This window comes from Metarhizium brunneum, chromosome 1, assembly GCF_013426205.1.
Source record: "Metarhizium brunneum chromosome 1, complete sequence".
Lineage (NCBI taxonomy): Eukaryota > Fungi > Ascomycota > Sordariomycetes > Hypocreales > Clavicipitaceae > Metarhizium > Metarhizium brunneum.
Genome location: NC_089422.1, coordinates 5,261,247 through 5,271,172, shown reverse-complemented (window position 1 = coordinate 5,271,172; position 9,926 = coordinate 5,261,247). Strand labels below are relative to the sequence as shown.

Below are 9,926 nucleotides of genomic sequence, written 5' to 3'. Positions count from 1 at the left end.
CCAGATAAACAAGATCCTAGACGGCCGAACGTTGACGGGATGCCCCTTGGAGTCACGCCCGAGTCATCTGGTGGCGTGTGCCACTAATTCGTAAAGTCCAGACCGCTGGAAGAAGGCGAAAGCTAACTATTCCAGGCGGCCGGTGAAATTCGAATGCGTCATTTCGAAACGGGTAGTCATCTCCCGGCGCAAAGGTCTAACTTTGCACGAATCGGAATCAGTGAAATGCTGCGGATGGGCATGGATGGGCGAAAATCCTATGTGTGCTTCAGAAGACAAAGTCTTGACATTGCGCATCTACAATGCTTCCTGCGACCAAAATCGTGAACGAGTTTCATCCTACTCGGTACGCAACGGCCCTGGGTGACTCTAAGCCGTAACAGGCAGGGCTACATATGTAAGTGAATTGCAGAGCCTGGGCCCGGGGATGCTTCTTGTTTCTGCTGTCTCAGCTCTCGGCCCTCGGCCAGTCAGTAGTGCTTACGGAGTACATGACCACAAAAAGCTACAAGAGTAGGCAGTCGCACAAAAGTCTGGGGACCTCAGTCTCCTCTTTGTACGCGGTTTGAAGACTGGATTCACAAATGTAATGGTAAATTATTTGGCCTGAATGGTGCCGGCCCAGACGGGGAGAAGATCAATGACATGTTGACGTATCGTATATATCAAGACATGCTCGAGTCTTGTACATGGTGCAAACAAAAGATGATTTGTATAAATTATTGACGGCGGCACAGAACGTTATGAAAAAGCGGCGAGGAGTTGGCCCTTGTTGCTTTTCTCCTGCACGAGGTGACATACCGAAGCCACCATGCTCAACTTTATTTGGCATTGGCGTTGACGGTAGGCAAAGACATGTCATATCCAACCATGTTTTGTCCAACGATCAATCCCACGCTTCACCATTGCCTAGGCCTCCGACATGTACTGAAAGATACATGTATAGCTATACCCAGGTTGTCGTTGTTGCAGCCTCGCCAGATTTATCTGGGATTCGAAATCAAAGGAACGCCTTCCATGCCGGGTATCACCCACCATGGCCAGATTATCAAATATAAACACGTTCAAGATGAACCTAGTAAGGCCAAAGACCTTCCTAGCAGGCAAACTCCGCCAATGCCATCACCACAAGTTCGTCCAAACATTTCTAAAGTCACTACTGCTTCTCCTCCTCCTCCTCCTCCTCCTCCTCCTCCTCCTCCTCCTCCTCCTCCTCCTCCTCCTCCTCTTCATCTCCCATCTCCTCCACTCCATCCATCCCCTCTTCCTCGGCGTCATCGTGGCCACCCTCACCCTCACCCTCACCAATACCATCATCAACCCTAACAAACTCCCACGTCGTTCCCCCCTTCTCTGTGGCCCTCAGCTCCCCGCCCTCCCCAGCAACAACGTGCAGCAGCTTCCCCAGGCTCGGCGCCAGCAACTCATATCCCCCATCAGGATGCCTCCTCGGCACAAAGTACCCATACTCGCCGTGCTCCTTGCTCTCCGCCGTAAACTTCCACCAAAAGTCGTGCCCCAAGTACCTCTCCAGCTCCGCCTCGCGGAAGCCCATCCAGCCGTCCTTTTCAACAGACTGCCAGTAGCAATTCCCCGCGCGGCCAATGTCCCTTTCCAGCCGGATCTTGCCTTCGAAAATGGCGATGGCGGCGTCGGAGGACCGGTCGAGGATGACATAGGTCTGGTTGGGCTGGGGGACGGCGTCGCGGGTGGCGGACGGGCCGAGGATTTCAGACAGGTCGTCGTGCTCAGCCATTTCGTTTCCTTCAGCCGTCAACAGTGTAAGTGTTTTGATATGGGGGGCCCGAGGTGCCAGGGGGGGATTCGGCCTGAAAGCAAATCAAACTAGGGCGGGATTATTGCACAAGAAAGAAAAGAAACGGGAAAGAAACGGGAAAGAAACATGTCGTCGAGTCGCGGAAACAAGAGCGACCAAGACTGTACCAAGCTATTCGGCACGCCGGGCGGTGGTTAAACGTGGAGTAATGACATACACACTTAAGTACATTGTCGTCGATCCACGTCGAGTGACGTCAGTGACGCATCACACAACCCGGGTCGCGGCCACGGGAGGGTTTCTTGCAGGGTGCCAATGCGCAAAGAGGCTTGGGCGCACATACAAAAACCGGGAATGAATCCATCGCCGTGGTCGACCAGGGCGCGGGAGAGCCTCACGATGGCGTCGTACATGAGAAAGAAGGGTGTTGGATCCCCCCCCTCGGGGTCTGGTACGACATTTCACCTCTCGTCGGTTTCGACGTTGCCACTGCTCGTCCCACCAACGCCATCTACACCTGCATCACTTCGCTCGTCTGCCCATCCCCCCCGACCAATCGAGAAGCCGGTATTCAGACATGTAGCCACCAGGATCCCAAGACTCACTCCGACAAACATCACCAAAAGGACAGCGAGCGGCTCGCGAGCATGAACAGACGGGCACCAGACATCACATTCACGACCCCCGTCCCCCGTCAGAATCATAAATAAACAGATTGACTACTTTTGCCCTAAAACACAACAACGCACCCATTCGTCTCGTCACGCCCGTTCCTGCTGTAACGAATGCCCAGCACACCATCCCAGTCTTAAACTCGCACAGCCGCGACTCTCTGACGCCATTCACAAACAATACACCGCACCGCACCCGTCACCCGTCGCCCGTCCTGCCAATGCCCTCACGCAACAGCAAAATCGTCGCACATGACCTCCAGACAGGCACACCCCTTGCCGAGCTGCACCATGGTGCAAACCGGCTTCGGCGCCCTTGGGACGCAGCAGCAGCACGGTGTGCCGACGAGCGGTGCGGCCCATGTCGCAACCGTGAGTGTTGCCAGTGCAATCACGTTGGCATATTTCATATTGGTGGTGGTTGTTGGTTGTAGCTTGGAACTGGTGTCTTTTGAACTTTGGTAAAGAAGTATATTAAGCGTGTTATTGTGCTCTTGTACCAGCAGCTCAGAGTTGAGAAGTCGACAATCAACGGCCCCGAGGAGCAGAAAAGGGGCACCTTGATATATGACCACGCCGTGGGCAGTCCGAGGGCTGTCGTTGCGTGATATCGATCGATCATACGACGTACCAACCTTCAAGCTATGCACTGTTTAACCCACACGTATGAATCAACATACGATACAGGAACTTTTGCATCTCTGCAAGTCGTTGGAACGGGATGTAGACTTGGGACGCGTTATGCCTCGATTTGGAACCATGTCACTGCGAGATGTACATGATAAAACGACGTAGAATTCAACTTGATTACGTACATTACAAAATTAATCTCAAAATAAAACCAGCCATGGATGCCTTCGTCTTTCATATAAGAGAGTGCTAGTGCTGTCGACCAGTTTCGCGTAACAAAATCGCAATCAATACTTTTCTCTATTTGCCATTCCAACTCACTAACAGTACTTTTCACTGCCTCAAAGAGACCAACAAGTCATATTCAGCACCGGACTTAGATGTTGGTGCACACAGGAGGTTGGACATGGACTGTCTCGGCATCTATTGGGCACGCAACTGCAGCGCAGACGCAGTCCTGCTGCTCGCGAAGTTGGCAAACCACCTGATTTTTGCCTGGATTGCAGCAACAGCAGTTAAACCGGCGGGCAGACGCAGATGACGGCGCAAGGCAGCCCAGGGGCATGGGCTTGGGCTGAGCCGGCTTCGCGACAGTAACGAATCTCTTGGGACGGTCGTTCAAGCCAGGAGGCTTGCCCTTGGTAGACGGAATGGCGTGAGGAGCCTCGGTGGTAGCCACAGGAGTGGGCTGTTTGGCAACAGAACCAGCCGGAGGAGGAGGGAGATTCTCAACAGGAAGAGACGGTGGAGGACGAACGGCATCCTCGTCGGAAACCGACTTGTCGTCGTCGGCCCAGACAACGGGGACACCCTGAGGACACATGACGGCGGCGCAGAAGCACTCATCCTTGCCGATGGAACGAGAGCAGCTGATGACGCTCCTGCGAATATCACAGCAGCAACACGCGTCTGCAGTGTCGGGCACGCCAGTCCTCGCCACGGAGGGAGCACGAGTCTGCTGAGCGGGACGAGTCTCTGGCTTCTTGACCGCAGCGGTAGGGGGAGCCTGGCTGTCTGTGTAGACGGTTGGAACGTTTGCAGCGCACGCAACGGCAGCACAAACGCAGTCCTTTTTGAGAATAGATCGGTCGCAGCTGATGACGTTGCTGCTAATATCGCAGCAGCAGCACGCATCGGCCGGCGAGTCTCTGGGAGGCTGGGCAGCGGCCGAGGAGAGGAAGCAGAAGACACCGGTAGCAATCCAAGTAAAGCGCATGATGGGCAGATTTGGAATCGTCAACTGGTGGAAACTTTTGGTTTTGAACAAGTGTACGGAGTAGACGGATGGATGATGATGTTCTTCTGGATAATGGGAAATCATGGGAAGAATCGAGGAGAACCACGCGCATTTTATGTTCGTTCCAACTCGCTGTTTCCTTGTCTACACTCAAGGTTCGCGCCTTCCTCCTCATGTGGTTGGAAATCCAGAACTCATCCAATTGTTTGCTCATCAACTACACGGCCTTCCGCAACCACTCATCTCTGTCTCACCCACACACCACCATCCTCACACACGGCGTACAAGATTTTGCTTCTCGATCAAGCGTGAACCGATGATTCCCTTATGCAGCAACGGCTCGGCTTAATTAGCAAAAGTTCTTCGATTTTTGAAATTTTGCCTCCTGCGTCTCGCCACTGCGTGGTCGGGTTGCCATTCACCATCGTACCGTCACACCACGCTTACATCCGTCCTCGAGAGAAGAAGAGTTTTTTTTTTTTTTCGCGCTCCGCAGGATGCAGATCCGGTGCAGGTGTCATGGGTAAGGTAGTAGGGCTCTGCATGCACCGAACCGTTCCCGATTGTGCTGGCCGTGAGCTCCCTCTCGGACTCTCGGGTCGTATGTCTTGCATGCCCAGAAGGAAAGGACCAGGAATAAGTAGGACGATGGGTAGTTTGTTAAGCTTATTCATGGGCCGTCTCATGCTCAATGCCTTGTCGTAGGCTCCAATGCATTGCCGTTGCTGTCGACCTGCAGATGCCAACATGTGGCCGAGCCCCGTTCAGGATCACAGCCGTCGAAAGCCGTGCCGTGTCGATTACCATGAAGGCCAACAAAAAAATTTGATTTGATTTCAGACAGCCGTGTACTTTTGAAATGAGCCTTATGTGGTCCCTGTCTACTATGCATCGTTGTATCAATGCTTTTACGAGAGACTTGGGCCCGCGGCATGTTGCCACAAGGGATTCTGATCTCTACCCTGCCAAACCAATCTGCTCTGACAGCTCAACACGAGGCATCTTCACTGGTTTCTGAGAGAGGAAAATCCCCTTCAACGTTGCATTGTTACTATTTTAAGCCGTCGTTACGACCTTGCCCATTAGTCATCGTTCCTTTACATCTCGATCGTGTGTCCCTCTTGCTATGGTGGCGCCGAGCAATTACGATACACCAACGTCACATTATTCACATCCACACATGTACGTGTATGCAGCACTCAACATGTTGATTATACACGAGTAAATTCAATTCGATTCTAACTAGCACGCCAAATTCCATCGAGTCCTCGCACGCCGTAAGAAAGCTTTCCCATTTCCCAAAACCATCAAGTCATAAAAATGACATCAACATATTGGCCTTCATGATGTACACGGCCGTTTGCAGTATCCGAGTAGATCGGTTAACATAAGAAATTCAAAATGCAAACATGTGAAATGAGATCCTTGTCACATCAAGGAAGAAACTTGATGCATGATTCCTGTTTAGGAACCAGGAACCGGGAGGCGAGGATATAGCGATGAGCCGCCCTCACGAAGGCTAATAGGTTGTCTTGGGGGGCTTCTGACATCGACATCCATGGCGTCGCCATCCCTTCGGGAAGCTTCAGCCTCTTGCTCGTTGACGAAATCCTTGCGCTCAAGACGGCCGCGAACATACTCTCGCAGGGTCTCAATAACACGCATATCCTCCAACCACCGGTCATACTGCTCCTCGCGCTCTCTGGTGGTTTCACTAACGTCCGACTCAGAAGATGGAGAACCAACAGAGAGAGCAGAGTCGCCAGCCTTGGGCGTGGTTCGCCCACTGGTTTCATCGGCAGGGCGGATAGGAGGAATCGTTCGAGCTTTCTGAAGCATGCCACCTGAATATCGGCGACGCTCGCTGGTGTCGAAGCTGGGGCCAAGAGTGGCAGTGGTAGAACCGAAGCCTTGGCTAACAGCAGGGAGACTGGTGGGCAGACTGGGGTACATGACAGACGACGTCGTAGTGGTGCTGTGGCGAGACTGGGGGGAGAGTCCAGAGGAAGCGGAAGGGCTTGGTGAATGGCCCGAAGTGTATGACATGGAGCTTGATGGCGGCGTAACAGCAGGTGTACCGGTGGACGATATGGCGGTAAGAGGCGAGGCCATACTAGCAGCTGAGACGGGGTGATAACCCTCGGCAGCCACATGAAGACCAGTTGGAGATCCGCGCTGGAGGACAGTTGGAGACTGGCTGTGTCGGTATCCACCAAAACCGCCCTCGCCACCACTGTGAATGTGAACGCCGGCTGTGGCATGGTTGGCATTCTCGTAGATGGTATCCTGCATCTGTCCAAGCAAGTTGTCAAGCTGGACAAGATCCTTCTGTGTTCGGGCATTGGGCATGGGCAAGTAGTATTGTTGAGCAAGCGGGTTTTGGGTCGGTGCTGGACCACCGTGAACCATGGCAGGTGCAGGCTGGGGCATGTACTGCTCGGTGGCAGCCATGGGACCGTTGGGAACAGAGAGCGAACCGTGGAGAGGCAAGAGTGAGCGTCCAATCTGGGTATATGATGTCGGGTCGATCTGCCGACGCTTGGCATTGCCGAAGAAGTCGTCAACCATGTCGAATGCGCGTTTGCGGTCATAGCCGCCAGCAGAAGTAGAGGCATGGTATCCAATGTGCTCGTGACGAGGTGTGCTCATGGGAGGCTGATTGAAGTAGAGATTATAACCGGTTGAGGGCTGGGGAGCATAATACCCGTGACCTGGGTGGTGTGAGAAGCCACCAGAACGAATCTGGCCATTATGGTCGTAGTAGCTTGGGGCTAGGCTCGAAGGTCAGTATTTAACAGAGGACTGCAAAAGACAAGTACTACTACGAAAGAAGTGAAGCATAACGTACGCTTGGCACCCTGGGGTCTGTAGTTGAGACCCTGATGATCCTGCCCAGGGCGAGAAAGGACAGAATCGTCGGCGTGTGTCTTGACGTGTTTCTTCAGGTCCTGAGGACGCTTGAAGCTCTTGCCACAAAACTCACACTTGTGAGGCTTGAGAGGAACATGGACTCTGATGTGAGAGGTGATGTGGTCACGCTTGACGGTAGTTGTGCGACAAGAGTTCCACTGGCAGGTGAGGTTCAAGTTATTGGTGCTCTTGCGACCAACATGGCGTTCACAGATGTGTTCCTGGTGTGAGAGAGGTTAGTCAAAAGAAGAGAACAGGGGAATCCAAGGAAGCCATTGCATCGCCACGAACATACAACGTTGGCCATCGTAGGCAACGTAGCATGCATGGTGCTACACTGAGCGATCACTTACATATAGAGTCTCTGGGCTGACGAACTTCGCGTTGCAAGAGTTCCAGCGGCACGTCAAGTTGTCATCTCCAGAACTGTGTTGAGACGTGTTGGATGTTGCGCTTGACGGAGCTGGCGTATTCGACTTGGAGTCGCTGCCATTGCTTGAGCCCGATGAGGCCTGGGCAGCGTCCGAGATATGGGACGTCATGGTGGAGTCTGACGGGATGATGATTGTGCGATGCACTGATGCTATGACTTGGTTCGGAGTTTCCGGGTTATAAGCGGGAGGCAAGTGTATGCTTAGGTTAGGACGCGCACTCCCAAAGGCTCGGAAACCGCTGTCGGGGGCAAAACAGCGAGGTGTAAAATATCCGTGGTTGTAACAGAAATAAACCCTTGCGAGAGAAGATGCGTCTTTAAGAATGATGTTTTGAGGGGAAGAAAGACAGCTCTTCGAAGGTTTCTGGGGCGTTCGCTCCCTTTACACTCTCACAGAAGTCTGGGCAGACGAGAAAGGGCGAGCGGAATTTCTTGGCGATTCTTGGCAAACATGCCAGGGTATGCGAGATGCGCAGGAACATGACGATATGTGTCACAAGACAGCACAGCCAGGGTATACACTATCAGAAAGGACGCCAAGCCTGCCGGCGGAGTGCGCTATGCCAAGAGCGCCAAGGCTTGGCATAGTCTGGGCACTTGGCCCATCACCACTTTTCCATTGGCAGCGGCCTCCACTCGAAGCCCTCGATGTTATGCCCAACTGCTCCAGTGTGCATCAAGCGTTTTACCAGGCGGATCCCAGGCGTACGAGCACGGGGTCCCAGACATGCAGACGACGACTGACTCCAACAATCCAACAATCCGAGGCCAGCAGCTGCTTGGCCCGCAAGCTGTCTGGGGAAGCCTTTGCTGTTTGCGCGGATGTCCTCTTGTGACATGCTCGCCGCATGAACGGACCAGACGGAGACCGCACACCAACACGGCGAGTCAGCTAGTACTATTCACGGGATGCCATCATGGTACGTATGTACCTCTGGGAGTGGGCTTTATCATGGCATTAACATACGGAGTATGGAGTAGTCGTGTCGAATATCGGGCAACGGACTCCAGAACAACCACTACCACACGCAATCCCAAACCGCGCCACCATGACTATGACTGTACGGAGTACACCCCAGGCTCCGCGGGAAGGATACGCTGGCAACTGTGTGACGGTACATCCAATGTCGCCTCGAAAAACCATTCAACCAACACCCACGCATCCGCTACAAAGAGATTCGATGCTTCCTTATAGCCGCGGATCCCCTTTGAAAATATCCATGGTTTCACAGCAGAAGCCAGTTTGGCCTCGCCAATATGCAGTGCATTGCTGATGATACTAACGCCATACAACAAGAAAGCCAAGTCGATCTGCCAAGTGGCTTTCACTCACTCACTCACTCACTCACTCTGTTCGGCATGGTCTGGCATGTACTCCGTGGCCAGTCGGCAACCAGGAGCTGGTCAATAGATCCAAAAACCAGCATCATAGTAGTAGTACTCGGTACTCCATACGGAGTACACACACACACACACAAACGCACATGCATCACCCGACCCCAAGGGGCACTAGCAATAACTAGGACTCCGGTACCCAGGTTCCAGGTAAGGGCCGCCAGCCCACCGTTTTGGCCTACGCTATGTCCCACGGGTGCCGCGGCGATTCTGTGCCTCTCTTGCATTGGTCAGTGGTTGTCGCAGATGAGCATCTGAATCTGTCTCTTCCAACCATGCAGACACTAAAATAGAACGAGAGGGAATGCAGAGGACTAACTGTGTTACAGAGACATACATACCGTGTCCGACAAGAGGGACTCAAACCCAAGCTTTAAACCAACCGAACATTCCGTATTCCACTGGGACGAGTGTCCGGTGTCGATTCAAAATGGCACTTGTTGAGATTGATTGTTCCTGCCCTCCATTTCGGCTATCCGATGAGATGTGAGCAGTTTGGTTTCTGACGTAACGGCGTCCCTTCGCTTCGTGGCGGTGGCTTCTTCCCACCATATCCAGGGTCTCTGCACACACATCGCTCAATTTGGGGAAAAGGAACGAGAACAGAGATGGAAGTGCGCGGGTCACTCTGCAAGGGTGCTTCCAGCTCTGGTCTCTGTCAGGCATGGAGTGCATTTTCGTCTGTCAATCGTCGTGACCTCCCGCCAGCCCCAGCCCGACTCCGGATGCTCCGGCTGAGACCGAAGACACGATGACTCCATCTATCCATTGCACCGTGCTGCGGTCGGAGTGCGTCGCCGCGGCTGAGGTTCCATTGTCTTGCAGAATTTATCGAGAAGAGAATCGCGGTGGTTAGCATGTCTTTTGCTGGTC

The 9,926-nt window shown here is 53.2% G+C and overlaps 3 protein-coding genes across 3 annotated transcripts; all 3 read right to left on the bottom strand.

The window, feature by feature from the left end:
• Nucleotides 1-1,156: 1,156 nt before the first annotated feature.
• On the bottom strand, nucleotides 1,157-1,756 carry G6M90_00g015840 (uncharacterized protein; the record flags this gene model as incomplete). Its single annotated transcript, XM_014693458.2, has 1 exon — nucleotides 1,157-1,756. The coding sequence occupies one exon, from the start codon at nucleotides 1,754-1,756 to the stop codon at nucleotides 1,157-1,159; it is 600 nt and encodes a 199-aa protein (XP_014548944.2).
• Nucleotides 1,757-3,454: 1,698 nt separating this feature from the next.
• On the bottom strand, nucleotides 3,455-4,294 carry G6M90_00g015830 (uncharacterized protein; the record flags this gene model as incomplete). The annotated part of the gene is made up of 1 exon (XM_014693459.1): nucleotides 3,455-4,294. One exon carries the CDS (start codon nucleotides 4,292-4,294, stop codon nucleotides 3,455-3,457), a length of 840 nt encoding a protein of 279 aa, XP_014548945.1.
• A 1,485-nt stretch (nucleotides 4,295-5,779) lies between these two features.
• Nucleotides 5,780-7,767, bottom strand: PAC1 (pH-response transcription factor pacC; the record flags this gene model as incomplete). The annotated part of the gene is made up of 3 exons (XM_014693460.1): nucleotides 5,780-7,086; nucleotides 7,164-7,446; nucleotides 7,579-7,767. 3 exons carry the CDS (start codon nucleotides 7,765-7,767, stop codon nucleotides 5,780-5,782), a joined length of 1,779 nt encoding a protein of 592 aa, XP_014548946.1.
• Between the last annotated feature and the right edge of the window lie 2,159 nt (nucleotides 7,768-9,926).